Here is a 26410-nt window from a genome sequence, read left to right as displayed (position 1 = left end):
CCTACCTCTTTGATTTAATTGTAGTGGGGCAATCTGCTCTCGGTGTTGCACGCCGTTCTCCATTAGTCACATTTAAAAGTGCCCGATGGAGATCAGTGTCACCCTGCTGGCTGTTGTCATTCACCTTGCAGGTTATGGGTGGCCCTGGTTGCCCTGTTCTTTTTGCCTCAAGGCTCCAAAGGCGAAGTGAGAGCCATCTCTTCCAGAAAGTCTGGTGACATTTTCTTCAAGTTCTGTGCATTTCTTTCATTCATATATTTGGGATTTATTTGGCCCAAACCTGTTTAATGACTTCCTCTTGGAAGCAGAATTTCCTTGGGCTTATAGCATCCCTTCTTGTAAGTCTTCCAATGACTTGAGATACATTGGAATGGAAAGTTCTCCCAAGCACATGTGGCGGGCTAGAGGAATGCAAGCGGATGATCAAAAGAAGAAGCCCTAAAGAGAATATTTATCCCCTAACTACATTGAAATGGACCAGTGCAGAGGAGGGATGTCGGAGGCAGTGGATGACGGCCAGGAGACAGGCTTTTCCAGACACACACCACAGGGCAGCTGCATGGACTTGCAGTAGTTCTAACAGCTTATACAAGACCTGTGTGAGCTCAAACCAGTCCACACTCCAGCATCAACAGAGGAGGTGGGCACAGAACCCTACCCCTAGCTGAGGAGCTATTGGCTACTGATAGATGCTGGAAGGGGCGTTCTTACTTTTCTTTAGGTGATGGCCCCTGGTAGGCAGAGCATGCTCCAGTGAATGGCCTCACACCCAAGAGTACATGGGCAACACAGTTGGACTCAGTGGGCTTAGAAGACAGTGAGGGCAGGTGGGGAAGGGAGGGTTGACCTGGGAGGAACTAGAGGAGGGGCATACATGTTACCAAATTGCATCATGTGAAACACTCAAAGAATTAATAAAAATGACATTCTGCATAAAAGTATATGAAGTAAAAAACAGGTAAAAGAAAATGTTTGTAGCATATACAATGAAGGTATGTTATAAGAACTACATTATTAATATACTTGCTGGAGTATATATCAGTATGTGTATAAACTGGTATTTAGCCTGAATGCACATGTGCGCACACACACACACACACACACACACACACACACACACACGTATCTTCACCAAGAAGGTATATAGACATGATAAATATTTCAGTGAGAAATCTGAGATAGAAGGGAGAAAAGCCAAAATGACACACAAAAATATTTAACTTTAGTAGTAACCAGATATATGAGGTAAGAAATATACAACATTTGAAAGCTAATTGGCTACCCCTCTCCCCATCAAATTGGAAAGGTAAGAGCCAGTGAGATGGCTTGGTGTGTGAAGGCTGCTGGCTTCAGCAGGAAGGAGGAGAGATGTTTCTGCAAGTCGTCCTCCAGCTTCTACGTATGTGTGGACAAAGTAAAACTTTAATTGAGCTTAAGGATTTTCAACTCTGTCGTGAGGAAAATAGGAGAGATTTTATCATGGGAAAAAGTCAACTTTGGCTTTTTTTGCTGCCTAAGTAAAAGGCAGTCTGGAGATGCGAGGCTAAGAAGCCGTGGTAGTCAAGAGGCAAGTCCGGACACCGATGACTCGGTGACGACACCGGGCAGAGGTGGAGGCTGTGTGAAGTCACATCCGTGGGACTGAATGGTGTGGGGCTGAGATGTCCAGAGATTCCCAAGATTTCACCCACACGAAGGCATCAGAAACACACAGGGGGAGAAAGACCGTTTAAAACACGGTCCTGGCAGGACCGGATATGCCACACAACAGAATGAAATTAGACCAGCAGCTCTCGTCCTGGAGAAACAGCAATTCAAAGTGGATCAGCATCCTCCATTTAACATGTAAACCGCCAGAATTGCCTGAGGAAAATGTAGGGAACGCATTTCAAGTCATAGGCACAGTCAAGACTGTTCTGGCCAGGACTCCAGCAGCACAGGAGATGGGCCCAAGAATCAACACATGGGCTGACGTAAGATTAAAATGTTTCTTCACAGCAGAGAAAACCATCGTCAGAATAAGCACACAACCCACAGAGTGGGGGGGGGAATTTTTGCTGTACTTCAGACAAAATTCAGTTATACTTCAAATAGGAGGTTGATGTCTACAATATATAAAGAGCTGAAACAATTAAAAAATGAAGCAGTCTATTGAGAAATGGGATCATGAAATGAAGTTAACTATACAGGAAACAGAAATGGATAAAAAATACTTTTAAAAGCCCTAGACATCCTTAACCATTAGAGAAATGCAAATTAAAACCACTTTAATAGTTCACTCTCACCCCAGTTAGAAAGGCTCCCATCATAAAAATGAATGACCCTAAATGCTGGCAAAGATGTAAGGATGGGGGACCCTGAATCACTGCTGGGGGGAGGAGGTGGTGGAAATGGTCCTTAAAAAATTCAAAATAGGGCTATGATATGCCCTGAATGTAAAAACCCAGAGCACTTCATATCCTACCAGAGAGTTGCCTGTAGCTCCATGCTTATTGCTGCTATATTTGCAACATCCAGGAAGCGGGATCAGCCTAGGTGTCAATCAATAGATGAGGGGATAGTGAGAACGTGGCGTGTTTAATAATTGGTATATTATTCGGATATTAAAGAAAAATGAAATTTGTGAGAGACGGATGGATCTGGAGAGTATTATATTAAGTGGCATGACCCAGACTCAGAAAGACAAAAATCACATGTTCTCATATGCAGATCCTGTATCAGTTACTTTCCTGTCGCTGTGATAAAGGCCATGACCGAAGCAATTTGAGAATGAGGAAGCTTTGGCTTATGGTTCCCAGGGATGAGTCTATTGTGGTGGGGAGGCACGGCTCTGGCAGCAAGCTGCAGGCAGCAGGCGTGGCCAGAGCAGGAAGCTGGGCACTCCATCCTGTACTGCAAGCACAAAGCAGAGAAAAGAACGACTACAACAACTACAACAAAATACAAGTGGTATAATGCTTTTTATTTCAAAGCCCGCCTCAAACGACATACTTCCTGTAGCCAGACCACATCACCCAAATCTCTCCAAATAATGACACTAACAAGGAACCAAAATACCGAGATTGTGGGGGGGGCATCTCATCCAAACCACCATTGATCCTGACTTTTAATATTTACAGTATGTAAATAAAGGGATGGGAGAAGAATTACAAACTATGAGACTAGATAGGAGAAGCTAGGTAGGAGAACGTTATCAAGGAAGGACAGAAGGGCCAGGAGAGCACAAAGATGCACGTGACACGTAATGGGGCTGCTGCAGATGGGAGGAGGGCCACAGAGTGTCAGGGAGAAGAGGGGAGGAGAAGTAACAAGAACAAAGTCAATTTTGCTTGAAAATACCACAATAGAACGGCTACACTGTATTCGAGTATAAGCTAGATTCCAGACTTGGTTGTTTCAACAGAAACATTCCGGAGGAGCAGGAGTTAGGATCCTGACATTTAGGAGAACATTCTAGTGTTTCACTTCCAGAAAGCAAGGACAAAGAGAAGGGGGTGGACATCTCCCCATGGACACTTGCGTTTGGCGCCTTTTGTGGTGCCGTCCATCCCCATCCCAAGTATACAGACAAGATAGTGCGGTGCCCAGCAAGTCACCCTTCATCACTAACAGAAAGGCAGGAATTAGATGATGATAAAGGTAGACCATAATGCATTTCAATCTCATCTCCAAAACAGAGTTTATGTCTTTACATTTTTAACTTTTATTTTGACAAATCCTAACTTTATATGTTTACAGGGCACAATGTGGTGACTTGATATTAGTTTACAATGTGACATGATTAATTCAAGCCAATTATCATATCCAATACCTTGCTTACTTGTGATTTTTTTAAAAAAATGTGTATTTTTTTATATGTGTATGCATATGTGTTTGTTTGTATGTGCATGTATGTAGAGTGCCCACAAAGGACAGGGGAAGGCACCTGACTTGGTTGCCATAGTGTCAGCCACCTGACATGGTTGCTGAGGGCTGGACCAGGGTAAAAACAGCGCTTGTTGCTCTTAGCTACCGAGCCATCTTTTCAGACCCTGTTATTTTCTGTTTGTTTGTTTTTGTTTTTTTATGAAGAGAGTGCGTGATCTCACCTATATAGAGAGTCTAAAAAAGTGGAGCCCTGGACATAGGGTGGAGTGCTGGCTCCAGAGGCTGCAGGGAGGGAGCGGAGAGGAGGACTGTGGGAGCTGTTGATCAAACAGTACAAGGTTTTAGACAGACGGGAGGAAGAGGTTTTGAGATCTGTTGCACAGCAGTGCGGCTTCAATAGTAAATAATGTAGTGTACATTGCAAAATGGCTCCAAGAGTAAACTCCCAATGCCTTCTATTTGTACCTTTTGTTCCCTAATAGTTCCTTAGACTGGGAGAGACCCTCAGCTGTAAATGGGAAGAATAGAAAAAGAATATGCTAAAATATCTCCCAGCTTATTAGAGAGATTTTTTTTAAGTTTGCCATGATCATTTTGTGGAAAAGATGATGGAACTGGCAAGCAGGTGGGCCTGAATCTTTTCTCTGCCCTGAGAATTTTAACTGGCTCCTCTCTGTTCAATGCATGGCAGCATCTGTATGGGCCAAGAAGCTTTGTAAGGAGTCTTTGTTTCATTCATGGCTTACTTGGGGGATCTTTCTTCTTCCGAAACACAATTCTGTTTTGCTTTCCAGCTTCCTGGACCAGCAGCAAATCTGTCACCTTGGAAATGAAATACTGAGCAGAAAGGTTGCCCTAGCAACTGTTCATTACAAGATATAAAATAGGCCAGATAATTTTATCTTAGCTCTTTCAAAAAGATGAATTCATCACTAAGTCATACGCAGAATAAAATTGCTTTAGCCATTAGATGAGCCTAGAATTCAGAGCTCTTTATTGATAATTGCCTTTAAAAAAGATAATTTGGGAAGATTAGCCTGAATTATTGTAGAGCCGACGACATCTATCATCTTCATCATCATCATCTTCTTCATCTTGTCTGTTATAGCATCCCATAAAGGCCGTCTGCCTTGTTCTCTGGACTCTATGCATAGCTTTGTGCCTTTTTACGGCATCTCTGTCATTTATTCCTGGAGGACCACAAAGAGGTCTCTAATCTATTCTATGATGAATAGAATGTACTAGGCTCTGAGAAAAACATTTGATGTCATTAAAGTATCTGCCCTAAATCTTAGAGCAACCTGTGACGAATCTTCATCTTGCCATTTAGCTGATAGGAATATTAGCTACAAAGAGACCAGGGATGTTGTTTAAATTATGTTTTCCTGCTTTCAAATACGGGAGGATTTTTCTATCCCTAGCATTCAGGAGGTTCGAAGAGAACTGCTAGAAGTCTGTAGCCCAGCCTGGGCTACGTAGTGAGGTTGAAACCAGTCTGGGCTCCAAAACAAACAAACAAGCAGCAAAAAAAAAAACAGTAAATATAGGAGGATTAAACTTAAATCTACTGAATGGAAAGTTGAAAAATTTTAAATGGCAGTTATTCTAAAAGCTGTTTACATATTCATCACACAGAAAGATGAAACAGTATAGGTATGTGAAAAAGAAGTCATGGAATGGCCAGACCTTTCTCTGGTGCCTACATGTCCTTTGTTCTTCCCTTCGGAGTTTAACCTCAGCGAAGTCAAACTGAGCATGAAGTTTTGAGGCTCTATTTTCCATCCCTCAGTATCACTCAATGCCAGCAAATGATGACTGACTTTTTTTTTTTAATTTAGAGCTAAAATGTGAATGACAATCGACACCACAGTCCCACACTTTCCTGGTTTTTGAGCGATCTCATTGACCACCGCTTTGCCAGTCAGTTCTGTGAACCTTGTCTTCACTTGTTCTTCAGAGCTTGTAGAAGCTGCCATTTGAAGGGCATACCCTTAAGATTCAGGGCTCAGCTGTTTCAACAACGGCGATTTCTAGAATAGCATTGTGTCTGCATTCAGAAATATGACCACATGAGACTCATGGAGCTCTGCATTTTCATTAGACACATCAATTAGAGCTTTTCCTTGCCTGGTTTGTCACTGAGTGCAGAGAGATTTATTGAAAAACACTGGGATTCATAAATTTGGTCAAGATTAAACAGTGAAATGTTTCACACAGTTTCACACATCAATTTCACACAGTTTTCTCAATTTCATCTTCTGCTACTTCTAATGTCATCAGGTAAATTCCTTCTGATTTATGTTGAAAATTAATAGCTGTGTACATAACTATACATGATATTTCCTTCATTTAGCATCTGCTCTGAACATGTTTCCATGTAATAATGATTTTTTGGATAAGTTTTAATAACATTTACTAATAGGAATTGTAGAGCTGAAGATACATACTGCTTGTCCCACTGGATCTGAGTTTGAATTCCAACGTCCATGTTAGATGGTTCCCAGCTGTCTATGCCTCCAGCTCCAGGAGCTCTGATGCCCTCTTCTGGCTTTCATGGGTACCTGCACACACATGCACATACCCAACACAGATGTACAGGCCTACACATAATTAAAACTTTAAAAATATCTTTTTAAAATGACATGTTAAACTGTGACAACTTATTGAGCTATTCCTCCCATTTGGGGCAACTTGCATGGAGTCCTGAGAGTACCCATGGCCTCTGTCTTTCTGGTGTCACTAAGAAACAGTGACATGCACACATAAAGCAAACCAAACAAAAACTTGACCTTTTCTATTACTGCGTGAAAGCATCATGGTTTCATTTCAACATTCAATTATTTTTACCGTGTTTGAATAAAAAAGAAATAAATCTCTTCAAAAATCCTTTTCATATTGCTCATTTTGGTAAACTCTCCCCCAGCAGATAAAGTCTTCCTTTGTCCCTTGCCTCAATTTCTAACAAGGCAAATTTGGCAGAATCTAAACTTAATTATATTTTACAGTATATCAAACTGTTTTAGTCTTTCATGTTATTCAATACATATTATGCATATTTTATTATATGTTTATGTTTAGTACATATATTATACCAGCAATTTGGAATTCATATGTGTTATAAGGGTAGGGCACACGGGTCACATGTAGAGGTGAAAGGAGCAGATGCTCTCCCAGCTTTACGTGGGCCCTGGTGACCTGAACTGAAGTAGACAGGATTGTACAAACCGCCTTTACTCACTAAGCCATTTCACTGAACCCCCAGTAAGCAATTCTTATATAAAAGCCAACTAAAGGGGTCTGGAGAGAGGCTCAGCAGTTCAGAGCACTGACTTCTCTTCCACAAGACCTAGGTTTGATTCCTGGCACCTACTTGGTGGCTCACAACCACCAGTAACTCCAGTTCCAGAGGATCTGACACCCTCTCCTGGTCTTTGCTGGCCCTGGGCTCACACATGGTGCACAGACATACACACAGGCAAAATGCCCAAACATAAAAATAACAAAGAAATTCCATTTTGCAGACAGTATAGTTGGCCATATAACAAAAGCTACAATTAAATGTGTTTGTCTATAACGGCATTGAAGGAGAGCATATGTAGAGAATGTCTCTGCTATTCCTGGCAGAGAGTGGGGATCAATTGTTGTTGTTGTTGTTGTTTTTTCTTGAACCTGCTTTCCAGTTAATGGTCCAAGGTATTACATGTAAGAGAAGAACAATTATAACTATCAGCCCAATTTTGCCTACCCATAAATTCTAGAAATTTCTACCTCTATGGTCTATCTTTCTATCCATCTCTCTATGCCCCCCCCCAACTCTACAAACTTACCCCCACGTGCCCCTCTAGTCTACTGCTCGCTCTCATAGTTAGAATCTTGTCACTAAGGGGTAGTTGTATGAATTTGGTTAGGACTCTAGTTTCGCCTCAGAGAACTAAAGTAGATGGCGCCTTAGGCTTCTCCCCATTCCCAAATGCTGTCCGGATGGATCCCCCTCTAAGTTATAAAAGTATGAAGGGAGTCATTTTCAAGGAGGCTGTGATCGCATCCCTTTACTCTCTCCCAAACTGAGTCCTCAGCTTCTTCGTGAATCTCACTGCCCTTCCCACTCACTCTTCCCAGATGCTAGGCAGCCTGACTGTGATCCCCTAAACTCTGGAATGTCCCTTGTGACTCTAAATCTGACATCACAAAGAGGGTGGATCATCTGGCCTCTAAGTAACCACCATGCTGTAAACTAAGACCAAAAGACTGAAGGTGTGGAGTATGCCTTTGTGCCCCCCAATCCTGCATGCAGAAAGGAAGGCGAGTGGGTGGTACACAATCTGAACAGCTACACTCAAGTCCGTGATGGCCAAGCCAGGCATGAGATCTGTATCTACCAAAGAGGGAAGTACCAAAGAGGGAACTTGCCTTTAGTCGAGCAGATGAAGTCAAGAGTCAGGATTTTGACTTAGCATTTTTTAGTACTGATTTATCGTTGTCCACTAGACTTGGTAAACTAGGAGAGAGATTTACAGACTTCTGTAGGGGTGCTTTCCTGCCGGGCCACGGGAAGTATAAATGTCTTTCATTTTGGTTGGCATTGATTTTTTTTTTCAAGTTTTTGTGATACTGCTCTATTTTGAGGGCTGATTTTTTTTCTTTCTTTCTCCTTCATCTTTTTATTTTATTTTATTTTTTTACACACTTATGCAATCTTCAGTTTCAAAACCCAGTCATTTCACCTTTAGCCTCCTGTTCTGTTTCCTTCCCTTTGAAAGGCGCGTTCAGCAGTGGCATGCTGACTCTGTGTGGTTTCTCAGTAGCTGGTTAAACTCCAAAGCTTTTCACTCCCTGCCTTTCTCTTCCATTTTCCAAATCTTTGACCATTTTGCTCACTTGGGTCCTAGTGATTTAATTCTAGGGCGAATATATGTATTTTAAAATACTTACACAGTAAAGTCATTAAACTTTTGTCTTCCTCCTGGAATCCCCAAGTTTTAGGCATAGCTACTTTTGATAGGTTAAAACCCAATGTTATGCATGTTTTAGATACTCTGTGTTGTTGTTGTTGTTTTGGTTTTTCAAGACAGGGTTTCTCTGTGTTACTCTGGCTGTTCTGGAACTCACTCTTGTAGACCAGGCAGGCCTTGAACTCACAGAGATCCGCCTGCCTCTGCCTCCTGAGTGCTGGGATTAAAGGCGTGCGCCATGACTGTCCGACCTGTTTTAGACACTTTTAAAGGTAGTTAAGGAATTACGAGTAATATAAAGAGCCCCCATGTCATCTTTTTTGACCAATTTCCCCTTCCTCCTTCCTCAAAAGTAATCTTTAACTGGAGCTTTTGTATATGCCTCAATACAAAAATACCAAGCCATGTTTTTAACCTCAAACTTTACTGTTAAAAAGTATTCAAAATGGTGCAACCTTTGTTCTGGAAACTGAAAATGGGACTTGGGAGGCCAGGCTATTGTTAAATCTTGAGACAGGTTAGCAGCTGAACCTCTGAATTGGCCGCAGACTCTCCCTTCCCTGCTGTGAGAGCTGACCCAGTGAAAAAAGATCCCCCCGACAGCTGCACCCTCTGTACTCGGATCCAGACACCCCCTCCCATTCCCCAGAACACACAGACAGACTGTGTCTGGCTCTTTTCTTATCAAACAGCTTGACTCTGGCCAGCAGCGACGTCAATTGTCAGCAAATGGTGTCTTTCCGACCGTTTTTCAGTTTTGCAGCTTAATGCTTCGCAACAGCCACGTTTGTGAAGCTTCCACATGTGCCGTCAGATGTCGCTTCTTGTGTGCCCTTCCTCTTTGTATTCTCTCGACATTGCTATTACTGTACACGGAAGCTTCTCAATAGCTATCCGTATATCCCCCTCTCTGCCACCCATTTTTCTGTGTTTTTATCTGTGGGGACCTCGATAAGCCCCTACTTCACGAGCTCTTTTTAAGTGATTACGCCCAGTTTCAACTTTGTTCAATCTATGAAAATCAGTCCTCTATTCCAGTTCCAATTTCATTCTTCCAAGATTCAAAAAATATTGCACCCACTTAGAATCTCAATGAGCTCCTGTTTGTCTTGGCTCAGCCCAATTGACACCAAACAATAGGCTGAGTGCAAAGCCCCAGCTGAGCGCAGCTGAGAAAGGGGGAGGAAGAGTTCCTTCTTTGCAGTAGATAAAGGCGATGTAGAAGATGTGTGTACTTTGATATTCTCCCCAGGCTTGGTTCTTGGTTCTGAGGCTATGTGAATGTCCCCTCTTGCCAATTAGTACTTCCTTCCAAGGATGAGGGACTCAGTCACCTCAGCTAACCTGAGCCCAACCTGGACCCTTGTTCTCCAGTGCACTCACAATCCCACTTAGCTCTGGGAGTTAGATTCTCACTGCCATGTTATCGCTGGGCACAGAGTCAGCTACCCACAGCTTCCTCCTGATTCACCTCTTTACATCTCTTCAGTTTTTATAGCTATATCCATATAGAGTTTCTTCTTTCATCTTTGCACTAGTTTCTTAATATATTATTGCACAGTTTCAGAAGCTGGGGAACCAAACGGCATGAACTTCATAACCTTGATTGAAAGTAAAATGATTTCCCTATTAAAAGTAATTTCGTGGGACTGGGGAGTTGGCTCAGTGGTTAAGAGCACTTGTTGCTCTCACGAAGGACCAGGGTTCGATTCCCAACACCAACATGATTCCCAACCACTCATAGCTTCTGTTCCAGAGGCCCCGATGCCCTCTTCTAAGCTTCATAGACACCAGTCATGTATGTGGTGCACATACATACACATAAGCAAACATAATTTTATATATAACATGTATAGTTATACACATATAAAATTTCTTATTGCCTACTCTTACCAACTTAATAGAAGCTTTTAAAGATAACACTCGGTGATGACAAGGGTCCCCTGAAACAATTTTGGGTTTTCTTCTGTTGGTTTTGCGGTGATGATTTTGAAAATATGTATCTTTTAAAATTGAAAAAGAAAAGTTAGTAATTATATTTCTTATTCTTACTATTAAGAATTGCTACGTTCTACTTTTCTGCACTTCCAGTATGGGTTTTATAGTCAGAAAGGCATGTACCCATATAAATATACATTTGAGAGCTCGCGTGAAGCCGTCGAGTGACACTTTCCCTTCTGTCTCCGTTGCTGTGTAGGTTTCCCCTCTGGCACATATGTGCAATGACACCAATAAGATGATATTAATTAACCCCCAAGGAGTCAAATTCAATATCTACAAGCAAAACGTGGAACAGGCCATTAAATCCTACGAAATGTGAGTATTATTCGCCAAAGCTCTCGAAAGATAATTTGCTTTGGCTTTTTGTTTCTCTTGTTTTGGCTTAGATTGTTTCGTCTGAAATAGCAGTTTTAAAATGGCACAGTATCGACACAAAGCACTAGCTCACGTGTGGTCGTACTGGGTGCTGGGTTAGGCTCCTGAGCTGATCTTTCCAACAGTTTGGAACAAGCCCCCTTCCCGTCGTAAACTCCATAGAAATCTCGTATTTCCTTCCTCCTACCGCAATAGCTTTGATCACATCGGCCTGGGATAACACTGAAAAGTAACTAACAACGCCACAGTGGAGACATAGCCACTTCTTCTACTCAGCCCTCCACAGAGCAAAAATAACCAGGAAGGCCAATGGTGTCTGACCCGAACGTGGGCAGACTGCTTCTTGTCACATTCCTCCCAATACAAAGCAAGGATGTGCACAGAATTTACACGATCTTGGGTCTTGGGAGTCATCTACATGTGACTTACAATGTCTGGGAGGGTTTGCCTTGATTCTATGCAAATCCAATAGCTGTTGTCATGCGAGAACAGAGTGCCCATGACCCTGATAAATCTGTAGCCCGTAAAGGGGGATCTTGAAACCAATTCCTCACGAACACTGAGGGGTAGCTCTATAATATAGATTACTTTTTACATGTTTTATATCAAGAAGATAATTAAGATGACTACTGAGAGAATTCTACACTCAAACACTTCAAAAGGTGGAGACTTTCCTTGGGGACAGGTGGCCTGTCGGTCACCTTTTCCCATGACCTGCACACCTGCCTAGAATTAACCCTTAATGTGCACACTTAAGGGACTTTTGAAAGTGCCCAGCTTCTTTGGAAAGCTTATTTTAGATTCTGGAAGCTTCATGGTTGGGTTTTAGTTATCGATACATGAGAGTGTAAGTAATAAGATACATAGAGATTAGAGGTTAGTGATGTGGCCAGGTCCCCACTAATCCACCCATCATAACTCAGGGTGAGGCGGGCTTAGTGTGTACTCAGAGCCCGACTCCTGCCCACACAGACAATCCACAGAAAGGTCTTTCTTCACCACTTATGGCTCTTCAGTCTTCTTAACGTCAGACTCTTTCACTGCCCTCCTGGAAGGACTGGTCCCCCCCCCATGTGAGCCCCATCAGTGGTGTTTATAAAGTTGTCAGCACAGGGTGTGACCCCTTATCCAGAACAAAAGGGTCAGGAGAATTTCAGGTTTTCTTCCATATCTTTGAATACTTGACTATGCATGAAATGCGTTGCCTTTGGAATTGGGCCCAAGTCCAAACATTTTTTTTTCACTGTTTGAAATAATTTCATGCCAGAAGTAAAAGTTTTATGGCACAGATAAGATTTCCTACTTGTCACATTGGAACTCAAAAAGGTTAGGATCTAGGGTGTCTTTGGATTAGGGATGCTCTTTCTGTTTTTCCGCATCTTTCTGTCCTCCATTTTTATCTTGGTAGCAAGATGACCTATCCTAAGCTTCCTTCTCTCACTGGAGCTTTCATGAAGTCCTCCCTTTAAGGGACTGTTATTCTGCTGTCCCTCAACTGCTCCTTCTTCCTAAAGGCCTCCTCAGAGAGGACATCCCCTCCACATCCCCCCTCTAGCTACTCCCCTATTGTACCCTGTCACACTCTTAGCTAGTGCACTGCCCACTGGAGCTCACTGATATTCTGGTCCACTAGTTTACAACTGAGCCAGCCTTGTTTCCCCTCCCATGTATTTCTAGCAGAGGCCCATGCACCTGGCTATTTGAAATTCATTCAGATTTGATATAATTCCAGTTTCATTATTAAAATGTTCAAGTTTGATTTGGGTATTCAAATGCAATAAAATTCCATTCAAATTCTAATGTCATTTGCTTGAAATATTCAGATAGCTGAGTTCTGTAATCACTTGGCCTATAAACATCGGGTACAGAGGCGCAGGCTAGAGCTTAGAGGTCAGACAGTGCTTGCGTGTCTTGTCCTTAGTCCAGATCAATGCCTACGTCTAGGCATTGAGAGCAGATGACTTATTTGCAGAACCCACGCACAGGGCTGTTGGGAGGGTTGTTCAGGTCACACAAAAGAAGCATTCCGCGTGGATCTGCTTCCCACCCTGAATCTGTTGAGCCTAAAATAACCGTGACTGTGCGCAACACAGTGGCCCCTTGACTCCTTCTACCATGTCCACCTCTTCCTGAGGGTCTCAGAAAGGAGGGAGGCCTCTATTCCCAGGCAGAACCACACTCCCTTGAGAAAAAAGCCCAAACACAGAGTGAGGGATCTGTCCCTGCGAGTAACTCTCCAAAACTCTTCTGCTCATGCTAGAGGAGTATTGTTGCTACAAGTTGAACAAAACCTCCTAAGAGTTCCCAACCTCAGATGTTCTAGACACCAACATTTTTAAGTGCCCATAATGATGCCACATACAGTAAATCCCGTTCCTGATCTCATGGGAAAGACCACAGTGAACATGTTGGTGCATGCACTAATAATTGGGCACACATTTATTTCTGGGCTTGTGCGTGTGAGGGAGATAGGAAAGCTAAGTAAATTTTGTGTTTGGATTTGGGTCCCATCCTTAAGATATTTCTTTACGTGCATGCAAATATAGTTCAAAATCTAAAATCCCAAACACTTGTGGATAAGAGATCTTCAACTTGTACTTTCAGTAATAATTATCTTTACATTAATGACATTAGCTTTAGTATAGTTGATGTTTAATATTTTTTATTCATTTAACTAATACTGGGTTTATTGTCTTGGTGTGTATGTTAAATTATTTAATATTATGTCCATTAGTATTAATAATAGCAATATTATACAGGACTGAGCCTTTGAATTCAGTAGTACTGAAGAATTTTGTTTGTATAAATGCCAGTTCCCTTTTTTGTGTTTTCCCATGTGCATCTTTCTCACGGTGTGCAAAGGATGAGTGACGGGCACGTATCCTGTCCCGCATCCGCTGCCACATCTCTATGATGTTTTCCCTCCAAAGTAAGCCATCATCACTTTGAAAATAAATGAATTTATACATCCATAAGTCCACTCAAGCTAGCGATGACCAAGCAAATGGAAGTTCACAGGATGGTATATAAAGAAGAGCTATTTTTGACACAGTGTCCATGGGTGGGTGTCCTTCAGTTCCAGGATTTTGAGAGTCTGGGCTCTGTGTGTCTGAACAAAAGCTTGAATGTTTCTAGGGCTGCTCATATTCAGAGGCAGCGTTTTTCTTGCAACTTTTTTTGATCACCAAAGTCAAGATCCCAGTCTTCAAATCCACAGGAGAAGTCTCAGTTCTAGTCTGGTTCTGGGGCCGGGCTTCGATGACTCCGTTTAAGGTCTACTCTTTCTTGCTGGCCAGGTTTATGATGTGCCAGTAGTTAAACTTTGCGTTGTAGGCAAGTCATTTCTTGCTACAGCTAGAGCTATGGCAATCCAAGGGATGCAAACTAGCAGCCAGGACTCAGGGGCTGGACCAGTTTCAGAAAGACCCTCACATTCAATGGCCTCCAGGTGCCTCAGAAGAATGGTCATCATATACTCTTGGTGGCTTTGCCATAATCACTCTACCAACTCAATAAAGCATTGAGATGTTACAAAACATGTGGACAAGGGGAGGCACACGTGTTCTGAATCTGTGCCCCTGGGAAATATTTTCTAAAGTATTGAGTTCAAATTTAATCCAGGCTAGCTAACTGGACCTAGTAATCCTGCTCTACCGATGGCCTCTCCGTGTCTCTAGGCTCACCCTTCTTTTGATCCATCCAGAGGAGAGGAACATTGAGGTACTCCTGGTACTTCACATACATTTCTTCTTTGTCCTCTCAAAGCCACGGATGGATGCCACTAGCCTTGTTTTTATCCCTGAGAAAGCAGAGCTTCAAAGGATTCTGCCCAACAGGATCACATAGCAGCCAGGTGGAGCTGGGGGCTGAGCTTGACCTCAGGTCTGTGTTGTGCTGAAGCCCTCTTCTGCTCGCCCAGCTTCCGCGCTACACTGAGTTTGCTTTCAAGTCTGATTGAAGAGAGTGTTGGATATATTTTAAGAAAAGCACAGAAAACCAAACAGTCTTAGAAGCCCTGATCGTTGTTACAAGAGCCAAGTGACTAAAGAAACCTAATTTCCTAATGGAACCCAAAGGTCCTAAACCTTCGAGAAAGATTAAAGCTCGAGCTGGCCTACTTCTTTCTTCCTGGCTCATGGTGGTTGAGATCCATTTGTTTTATTTTGTTTTCTGAGTGCTTTGCCTGAATATGTGTGTATGTGTATGCCTGGTGCCCGTGGAGGAAAGAAGAAGGCATCAGACTCTATGGAAATGAAGCTATGGATGGTTGTGAGCCACCATGTGGAGGCTGGGAACAGAGCTGCGGTCCTTTGTAGGAGCAACAAGTGCTCCTAATGGCTGAGCTTCCTCTCTAGCCCCATTCTTCCTGACTTTTTGCCATCACTTCTTTGCCAATGCCAGACACAATATATATGCTATGCACATAAGTCTTTGCAGAGTCCTCATGGCTGCGGGGGGTGGGGGGTATTCTGTTGTCAACCTGAGTTGACAGAAAAGTTGACTCCATTCTAGTCCAAAGTCTAAGCCAGGAATGGGAGAAGCTGAGGTCTGGGCCCCAGTGCTATGGCTCTTCTCCCATATGAGCCATCCTTGTCTTGCCTTCCCAGCCCCTCCAGGCCCATGTCCACCCCAAGCATATTCTCTGCATACTGTGCTAATGCCAACTGGCCTCAGTGGTCAGAGGAGCACTTCCTGTGGAAGGCAATGTTCCCTACTCCACAAGCTTTGGAGTCAGTGTTCTGTCCCCTGCTGTCCACAAATCCCAAGGTGATGTCATAGTGTCACAGAATGGGCTGGGTCCACTGAAAGGAGCATCATTGATTGGGTACAAGGAAAGGAGCCAGTGCTTCATCGCCCTTTTCTCTCAGTCAGGTGGCTTCCCTGTGAGGATATGGCCAGTGAGGGGCTTCAGTTCCCCCACTGGCAGCTAGCCAGGTGGATGCTTGAGGTGTTTTGTGTGCCCTTCTTTGCGCTGCCACCCAGAAGACAAGGTGGTTAGACTGCATGGGTTCTGAATGTACGGCTTATGGTCCCGTTAGCTCCCCTTTGCTCTCAGAGTCCAGGCAGAAGAGTGTCTGCAGAAGGCAAGCTAAGAGTGCTTACATTTGCCTTAGAAAGAAAACTGTAGCACCTAAAATTATTTTTTTAAATGTAATTTGTATTGCATTAATAGTGTGTGTGTGTGTGGGTGTGTATCATAACACACAATGTATGTGTGGAAGGCAACTTGAGGGAGCCGGCTTTTATTTTCTCCCACGTGGGTCTTGGGAAATCAAATTTGGCAGCAAGCATCCTTTTCTGCTGTACCATCTTGCTGACCAATGAGAAACTTCCTAATGCAGAGATGGTAAGAACCAGCTTGCTTGCAGCTTTTACTTGAGAGCAAAGACTTCCTTAGTGTTTGACACAATTCCCACCCAGCCGCCAGGCTTCCTCAGTGATGCTTACTTAGGGAGGAGATGTCTTTAAGTGGGTGACAGCGGTGCGGTCCAATAATGGTTGGCAGCTGGCTTGGGCTCCCCTTTGTCATCCCTCTCAGAGCCTGAGGTCAACTATTTTTTTTTTTTTACTTAAAACAAGTTATTGCTCCTAAATTGTTGTTATTATATTTTTTTTTAACAGACGCTTAAATAAAATCGTCTGGCAAGCACTGTCCCAAGAGGAAAAAGAGAAGTAAGTCATTCCATTCCCCCTCAGTTTCGAAATGCCAGTGAAATTCATGTAACTGAAGCTAGCCGTTTTAAAGCATGGGGTCCAGTGGTGTTTAGAGTGTGTAACCCCCAAACATTCACCCCCCGAGAAAAAGACTTCTACATACCCATGAAGCAGGTGTTCCCCATCACTGTCTTCTCCAGTCGCCGCTGACTCCAGTCTGTTCTCTGTTTCTGTGAACCTCTCTCATGATATATCGTGTGAAAGAAAGAACACACGTGGCATTGTTTCTGTCTTCTAGTACTTAATATTTAATATTTAATAACTCTAATATTTCCAAAGCCCATGAAAGTTGTAGCATATATGCACATGTATACATATATGCATGCACTAAGAAAGTTATCTTTTACACACGCATACGGGCACACACGCACGCGCACACACACACCACTGGTTATCTACTCCCACTGAAGAACCTTTCAGTTCCTGCTTTTTTTTTTTTTTTGGCTGTTATGAAGAACGCCACTGTGCTCACGTGAGCGGACATTTCTCTATGAACACACTTTTATTTCTCTAGCATATATAGGTCTATCACATTGTAATTCTTGCTTCAGTTTTTGCGAAAGCTCCAGGCTTGCTGCCAGCAGCCACACTACTGCACAGTCCCACCGTCTCGGCAGGAGCATTCCCGTTCTCACTTCGCCGTGTCCTCACCATTGGCTGCTGGATGGGCGTGATGGCAATTGCCCATAATCCTAGTGGTGGGGAGACTCATGAGTTTGAGACCATCCTGGGCTACATCAGAAGATTTTTGACTCAAAGAACAAAACCAAACAACAATAACAACAAACAAACCACCGGAAATGATAATTACTTACCTCCAGCTGTACAAACTGATAAATGGGTCAGTAGGCTGTTGGCCACCCCCCCCATGTGAACATGATCTAAGATGGCCATATCACCAGCTGATGTAATTGGGGGACCTCCGTCATATAGCAACATGGCTTTATACCGTGCCCAGGCGTGTTTTTCATCCATTCTAAGGACTATTTCTAAGTATAACTAATCTTGAAAAGTGGGACCTTTGGGGGCTGGAGAGTTGGACTCCTGATGTCTGTGTCCACAGATGAGTCTAAGGAGATTTGTTGAGAAACTGAATACATTTTTCTCTTCTTCTGCTAATCTTTTCATTTCTGTTGCCTTCTTTCTTTGTTTCTCAGGTTGGACGCCATCAAGCCCCTGCAATACTTGGAAAACAAGGCAGTTTTAAACAAAGCCCTGGAGCGCCTGAATTGGCCCATTTCCTTGAAAGAGCTGTCGCTGCTGGAGAACGAAATCTTGGCTGGGAAAATGTACATCCAGCAGGCGATGGAGCTCCAGGAGGCTGCCAGGAAGAACTGCACGAACAAGACTCTGGAGGAGGTGGGTCCCCGAGTTCTCTGTACCCCAGCCTCCCTGCTCTCACCATTACTTTCCCTGCCTCGGCCTCCTCTTCCTCACACCCGCCACATACTGATTTTATAAGCAAGAAGAAGGAAATACTATTTGATTTTAAGATCTTAGTTTTAGAATAAGGGATCTTTGAGTTGAGACACAACACCGAAAAGTAGTGTTTTGTCCTGATGAGATGCCCAGACTCTGATCCAAACCAGACAGAGTACTCACCTGAGACTTTTTTTTTAACTACTTAATCTTGATGCTGTCTTGGATAGGTTTTCACATTTCCTTCAGCATTCATATTCTTATTTCTATAATAAGAATATTAAAGCTCACTGGGTTGCTGTTAGATAAAAAGGGCATTTATGTTTTTACTATTGAAAGCCCATAAAAATGGCATCTGTTTTTACATTAAGAAAACAAACCTAAAAAGAAAGCAGCTCACCACCTCGCTGCCCAGCTAGCGCCATTTGGAGGGTTTCCTGTTGGCCCTTTTTTCTCCTCAGATAAATCTTTTCTCTTTTTTATACTTAGGGAGTCTTTAGTATTTTATAGTCTGCCTTGAACTTAGCATTATCTCATGCAGTCTCTGTGCTTTCGCTGACTCTTCAGACCAACACCTTGGTGGATATATACAGGATGTATTTAACTCTGAACAGTCTCCTGGTTTTGCCTTTTTTGGTTGTTTTGTTTTTGCCTCTTTCTCTTGCTCTTGTGAATCCCATGGTGCTTACAGTTATTTTGTGAGCATCCTGCCTTAGGAGTGGCATTTGTGGACCACAGAACATGCTCACTGGTGCTGGAATAGAATGCTCCTTTCTGACTGCATGCAGGTGCTTGTAGATGTGGGCTAGTCCATCCAGAATCCTAGACAGCTTCCATATAGTCATCAAACAAAGGTCTGAAAACCATTCCGGGACTACTGCCATGCAGGATTTTTTTGTTAATTTCAGGATCCGTCAAATGAGGCAGGGTTTGCCTGGCTTTAATTCCCATAGCCACTATTTTAGAGTCTCACTTTTGCTTTGAATTACTCTTATTCATGTGTATCTGCATTTGGGTTTCTACATGTGCGTGTGGTACCCAACATGGATGCTGGGTACTGAACTCAGTTCTTCTGCCAAAGCAATATACACTCTCAGCTGCTGCACCATCTCTCCGGTCCCTTTGTTTTTATTGTTTTCCTTCGTTCTTTTTTTTACTCCACAAATTGCACTTTCCCCTTAATGTGAGAAGCTGTACCTTTTGTGCAGAAAAAAAAAAATGGTACCGTGAAGCGTTAGGCATCTATTCCTGTTGTTCAAAGAGACTTCCTCGGAAGCATCCACTGCATCCTGATAAGGCTCCCTCTGGCTACCAGCATTTCTCTGTTGACTGGCTCGTGCCAAAGGACGCCTAAGAATCCAGAGGACCAAACATGAACTCCCTACTTTCCCCTGAGAATGTTCTTCATCTTCCTCTTCCTGCCTTCTTATCCCTTTGTTTACTATCTAAAATATTTATGAGCATCCCCAAAGTGTTAGGTGTGAGTCCTGCTCTCATTTGGATAGGGGAGAGAGAGAATTATTGGATCCCAGTAATGGATTTTCTCATTCCAACCTCTTCATACATATGCATAGTCTTCTTTTAGATTCTTTTAGCAAAGGGCAATGACTTGGAACAATGATTATAAGTTAGAGAAGAACAAACTTTCAACTCCTAAGACCCCTGAATTTAATGTGTCACAATAATGGTCAAAGTTCCCACCCATGGATCTATGAGAAATGTTCATGTGTATTCCGAAGATTGAGGTCACTCTGCTTGGACCAGCTAGAGTACGTGGTCAAGTTTGGAGACCTACGGCTTTTCCCTACCCTCTGCTGCAATGGCGTTGTCATTCACTGTAGCTGTCCCTTGGCTCCTGATTTTGGGGCAGCATCATGACTTTTCTGATGGTAAGGGAAGGAGATGAGCTACAAACACTATGACCAGGGAGTCTGGTCTTGCTCTTCACCTTCAGACTTCCCCTGACCATCTGGATGGATGGATGGATGGATGGATGGATGGATGGATGGATGGATGGATGGATGACTGTAAGCTGAGAACCACCATTCTTACTGATCTGCAAGCATCCTGCATATTCTGTGCTTGAATGCCTAATGATTTCCCCTGCGATCCATAATCCACCAGTTTTATGACATCCCCAGCTTGTCTCGCTGACCATATAATGAGAAACCTTAAGTCTGAAAAGCTTAAAACTCCTCTCACCAGCACCATCTTATTGCTGTAATTACAGATTTCACTCTCCCTTGCTAAGCCTACAGCCCCAAAGCTGGGCTGTGAAGGGCATTGGGGAACGATCACTGACTTTCTGTGGGCTCCGTGGGAGCCTGGTCTAGGAAAGCTCAGATGCACAGTTCTGAGCATTTTCCTAAGAAATGCAGATTGTTCCCATAGCAAATCCTACAGAATCCACAGCTAGAAAGATCCAAAGCTCTCTTTATCCCCGTGGCCTTGACCACCTGGGGTGATTCGACAGCGTGAAATCTTTTTAAAGCTCTGAGAACCTGTCATCAACACTCAGGACAAAGCCTCAGGGATGTAGTCACACAGCTGGCTACATGTGTTTGCTTCTCAAAGGCATGGCAAATGAGGAATCTGGAGCCCATGGATTTTATGAATGATGAACTTGGTGTGCTACTTTAGGAAAAACTTTCCAGGGGAGAGTGTTAGGAAAACTCACAAAGGAAAGAGGTGTGAGTGAGTTGGGTAAAGTGCAACTGGGGAAGAGACCATTTGAACCTAGGACCTTATGCCAGGTGGTGACTTGGACACTGTGTGTCAGAGGAATGCTGGGTATGGAGACCTAGAAGAAAACGTCTTTGAATTGTATAAAGTGAAGTCAGAATATGTATAGTATCTTTGTTTCCAGATAGTAACTGTACCAATTGTTTTTGTGCATGACAACCCATTTTGTCTACAGTTTTCAGATTCCCTCTTAAAGAGTGTAAGAGGCATCACACCTTAACTCTGCTTGTGAGCCTTTGTTGTGCCACCGTGAAAACATCTGTCTGCTATGCTAACATCTGGATCTGATGGGACGCTGGTTCCCTAGTGCTGTGAACATTCTCTGATAGTATAAGACCTCTCACGTGAAGACGGGAGGACACAAGTCTGGGCTATGCAATAATGACATCGTCATCTGAGAAAAAATTAGATGTGAAAACCAGCCACATGATCCCCAGGCAGCAGTGCAGTGCCGAGCTAGTATCTGGAACACGCATAGGTGTGATGGCCTAAATGAGCAAGAATCTCAGACAGACAGACTGAGGGGTGGAAGGGTGGGTGAGAGAGGATAACAAAGAGGACACGTGGCCATCACTGGAGTGACCACAGCAGCTAGAGTTCCTAGCAGAATATGCTGCCCAGGAACTCCTGTCACTGGAAGAAATCAAAGGAAGAGGAACACACACACATAAATGTGCGAAAGGAGAACACACACATAAACGTGCGTGCACACACACATGTGCATACACACACCACAAATGCCATTGACCAGAAGAAATCCTCTGCCTGGTATCTTGCTCCGGAGTAAGATGTCAACTTCGAGGATCTCTAAGGTGGCAAAAGCCACATCCACGTTGTCACTAAAGGCTTCACTGAAGATTCTTACTGGATGGACCCCAGCACTCTCCCGCCGCCAAGGTGCTCTTTGTGCTCTGCCACAGATGCCGCCCAAGCACCATAAACGGGTCTGGGGATGGTTTTTACCCACTTATCCGGAGTACGAGCACTGAGTGTGGAAAGCATATCCGTGGAACCCAGGCAGGGAACAAAACAATCCATTTAGTCAGTCCACATAGAGGAGCATCCGTGCAAGGGCTGTATTCAGGCGATGGACGTCCGGGTCAGCCACAGGAAAGAATGGCAAACCTAGAGCCCAGCAACGGCAAGGGACTGTGGAAACCATAGAAACCAACAACAGGGAGACTGCTGCCCTGATTTTTCTCTCCTTTTCCTTTCTGTTCTCAGTCAGTACCTCCTGTAGTCTGCTGCTCCAGAACCAGTAAGAGAAACAGGGTCTGGTCCCTGGTGAGCCGTGTCTGGGTACACAGAGCAGGGCCCTCAGAGAAGAGCAGAGAGTGTGTGTAGGGGGTGAGTGGGTGGAGGGAGACTAGCCCAGAGACGCAGATGTCTTGGGAGCTTTTCCTAAAGACCCAGGGTTTATTTGTGTACCATGGAGTTACATGAGAAACAGACATCAAGCAGGAAACTGGTGTTGGGCCATGCCAGGCAGTGGCACAAAAGGAACATCAATGACATCCACGTGGCGGTCCCCAAGCGCCAGTGACTTTCAGCTCTCAATGGTTGAGACATTTGGGGTTTTCCTTTCTGTACTTTTTCCCTTTAATAAGCAAACAGGTGTGGTTATTTTTCATGATAGCCCTTGAAGTTGCTAAGAGCAGTGGGCTGGAAGTCTTGCCTTCAGAGATTGTCTCCTCCAGAGCCCAGAGCTGTCCCTGGTGTTGGGGGGGGAGGGGAGGATGGCCAGTCTTCTTCTTCTTTAGGGATTCATCCCTATAACATTTTCCTAAGCATCATAGTAGCTGTCCACAAAGTGTCGCTGACTGGGATGTACAAAGACCAGCCAACTCCCTGTGTATAATCTGCTCAGAAAACAGCACCCCAAAGGGAAGTAGAAGCTGCAGGGAGGTTTGGGGGACCTTTGTTTCTCATGCTATTTCCTCAAGGTATCCCCTTCCCCAAGGAGGAGAGAAGACAACTCTTTTAGAGACACCCCTCCCCCCACCTCCCTCTGGTTTTGAAAAGCCAAGCTAAGTACTCACAGCTTCTGAAAGGGGTAGGAACAAAAGTCCCTCTTGAGCAGGATGGGCAAACTTGTTGTTTGGAGACAACCTTTGCAAAAAGACTTGACCTCCTCTCCAGGACTAAGGAAACCCTGCTTAGAGCTCATTCTTTGACACACTATCTACCCTCTGTTAAAACCATGAGTTTACAGAGAGAGGAATCACGCTGAGACGAACACACCACGGACACCATCAGTGGACTCCCAGATCTGGTCAGGAGTTACCGCCTCTTCTCCTACATTTTCTCTACATTTTTCCCTCATTCTCTCTTCAGAGCCCATTTTTAAAGGATTAAAGACCTTGGATGTCTTTAGGGTTGGAAAGGAGGGAGGCGGAGAACATGTCACACTGGCTCTGTCCCGTTCACTAAGCCTCTGAATGGAGTAATATTATTCATAAAGACAGTTTGCAAGATTTCTGGCCTCATAATTGGGACCCCTAGAGAGAAAGGTCAGAGCATTAATTATCTTAATGACAGCAGTCACAGACCTCCTTGACCGAAGGACAAGGCAGGGGTTACAAAGCAAACTAGGGGTGCTCCTGGAGCGATTTTGGGGCTCTGTATGGTAGAGTTTGGGGATTCCAGAGAACAGAAACATTTAGGGATAGTTCTTTTGCATAATTTTGAAGTGGAGATTAGTAGTAGTTAAAAAACTGTAGGCATGTGGCTACAGCTGCTGCAGAAGCGTGCTGTTACTGAACGGGAAAGTGAAAAGCACTGAATATCTAGGAACCGTTCTGTTCCTACAAATCTAATCCCAAGAACACGAACTAGAAAGAAGCCATGGCATGGCAGGAGGGTGGCATCTCTTGGGATCTTGGCATACATCACCTGGTGACTGAATCTGGAAAAGTAAATCAAGGAGTTCTCTGGATTTTGAAGGCAAGGCTGAAGCTTTTCTCCGTGGCCGCTGCTCTTCTGACTTCCTCTGCGGACCCTGTAGCCACTCTTCTTTGGGGCCTAAGCTTAAGCTTAGAGCTATGCCGGCCAGTATTTTCTGCTCTCTCTGTTTCTTCCAATCTTTGCATCCTGTGGATGTCTTTGTAGAAGTCAGTGTTTGGTTTGTATTTTGAGCGTGTACCTAGGTGAGCTGAGGCAAGAAAGAGATAGGCTAAGGTTTTCTTTGTCGTGGACCATGCAGCATCTCTAAAGCCGTCAGCACAGCTCAAAAACATTGGCTATCAAGTTTTGGGGAAAAGTTGTCAAAATTCCCGCTGTAGGGACAGCTTGTCTAACAGCCCTGATGATCTGTCTTTCTACCCTGGGATGCCCATGTTTTGCTTGTGAGGCACAAATTGTCGAATTGATGCAGGCCCTTGATATGTGCTTTTCCTTGATGACTCAGCTTTGTCTGTGAGTCTCGTCCGTCATGCTGAGGTACAAAAATACCACCGAGGAAGCCATGTGAGTGCCCTTTCCATAAAATTACATGCTGTGGAATCGACTAGAAAGGAACGCTTGCCAATGGCAGGAGCAGTTGGAAACCTGAAGAGTAAATGGGAATCACTGGTACTTCAGTGTTGGTCATGTCTCTGGACGGTTTGAAGGGAACAATACTCTCAGCCATTTGGAAAGGCTTTAGTGGCATTTAAAATGACAGCCAGCACTCTCTCCACTGGGGCCCTCCCGTTGTTGCCACCCATGTGGAGGAAGATCTCCATAGAGTTAAAGGCTGATGCACATCAGATGCACATCAGACAAGGGAAGAATTACAATGGGGCAAAAAAAGAGAAAAGAACTTGGTATTTTAGGCAACTGATTTCACAGATCTGCACTCTAAATGCATTTTAAAAACATAAAAGAAAAATTAATCCATGGCTTTCTGCTTGGAACATTAAGAGCTTGGGATCCAAAGGTAAAAAGAATCGAGTTAAATGAATGGTGATAGTCTAACTGTGAGCCTGAAGAAAGACTTCAGACATGGGTTCTAAGGAGCAACTTGCCACAACAGCCTCTCTGGAACTGCTGTGCACACGTGGCTTTGGAATAGCAGGCTGTGGTCTGTCCGGAGGCAGGCAGACTTCCCGGCAGCCAACTTGGTCTTGGATGTGAACATGGGTGTCAAGAAGCACAGAGATTGTAAACTTTATATCAAAGTGGAGTTTGTTTTTTGTTTTTTTTTAAGCCATCACTGATTTGACTCGATATGTTCCAGTCTCTCAGTTTTCCCAGTGACTGGAATATTCTACAAGGATGCTTACAGTGAATTTTGCCTGCAAGATATTTGGCTGAGAAATCTATAGAACTCATATTCTCAGTTCTGGAGCAACACATTGGTATCCGTGTCCTGGTACACATGAGGCTTAGCTGTCTCCTAGACTGCAGAAGCATATCTTTCCAGACAGAAACAGAAAGCTAAAGGATGGCTGAGAGCATGTGGTTTTCTAGGAAGGTCAAGAGATGCTGCCCAATTATTCAATCAGGCAGGCAGCACGCAGAGATGTGGTGTCTGTGTCCTGGTCTAGACGCATCCTCCAGAGGCCATTTGTAGGCTATACTTTTGTCTGTATTTAAATGACTTTTATATGCTTTAGGTTTACATATGTGTGTATGTATGCATATCTGTATGTATTTCCAGGATTCCTATGTCCTTACCCTCCACCCCCAAGATTTCCTGCTGGTCTGACTGCACACAGCTATTCCCTGGAGATTTCTCTCCCTGCTCCTCTTGGACTGAATCCTGCCTCCTAGAGTTTCTTGGTGCTCTTACTTGCTTTGCTCCTTCTTTTTGCTGGAGTACATTTCTGAGTAGCTTCCTAAGCCAGGATGAACTGAAGGGAGGTGCTTCTACTTAGGGAGATGATTTTATGTTTAAGCTGCCCTTTGATTTGATTTATGGCTTACTGGTATTTAGATTGAATTTTGGGGGTTTTCTTCCAGAACTTGGAAAAGGGTGGCCCATTGCCTTCTAGTAGGATGGTTTGCCCAGCAGGGGAAGTGAGGGCTTGGACAATCAGTCCATAGCCCACGCATTTCTTTTCTGTGAGGTAGCGTTTCTAAGGGTTTGTCTTTGCCATGGAGGGGTGGGGTAGGCCTCTGTGTTTCTGTAAACCCCTGTGTTTTCACACTTGCCCCTCAGAGATGTTGGCTGTGGTTGACTTCTCTGTTGAAAGCATAATCTCCTCATAGTTCTGGGAAGGCAGCAGCTTGGGCCATGGTTCTTAAGTGGTCTGTATCCAGCCGTGACGCCATCTAGAATCTTAGGAATTCTAGTTGTATGTACAGTTTTTGAAAAGTTTCCCTTTTCTTCAATTAGTTGTTCAATTCTTTCACTCTAA

At 43.8% G+C, this 26410-nt stretch overlaps 1 protein-coding gene across 1 annotated transcript in view; it reads left to right on the top strand.

Moving 5' to 3' along the window:
- Positions 1-26410, top strand: part of Vwa3b (von Willebrand factor A domain containing 3B) — a 168776-nt gene that overhangs the window by 124061 nt on the left and 18305 nt on the right. Inside the window, 3 exon segments of the mRNA XM_050134599.1 lie at positions 11017-11135; positions 16818-16868; positions 18068-18269. Coding sequence (XP_049990556.1) covers positions 11017-11135; positions 16818-16868; positions 18068-18269 — 372 coding nt within the window.

This window comes from Alexandromys fortis, unplaced genomic scaffold, assembly GCF_014885135.2.
Source record: "Alexandromys fortis isolate MF-2015 unplaced genomic scaffold, M_Fortis_MF-2015_v1.1 scaffold_20, whole genome shotgun sequence".
Lineage (NCBI taxonomy): Eukaryota > Metazoa > Chordata > Mammalia > Rodentia > Cricetidae > Alexandromys > Alexandromys fortis.
The sequence above is the reverse complement of the archived record's forward strand: the minus strand, read 5'-3'. Positions and strand labels throughout refer to the sequence as shown.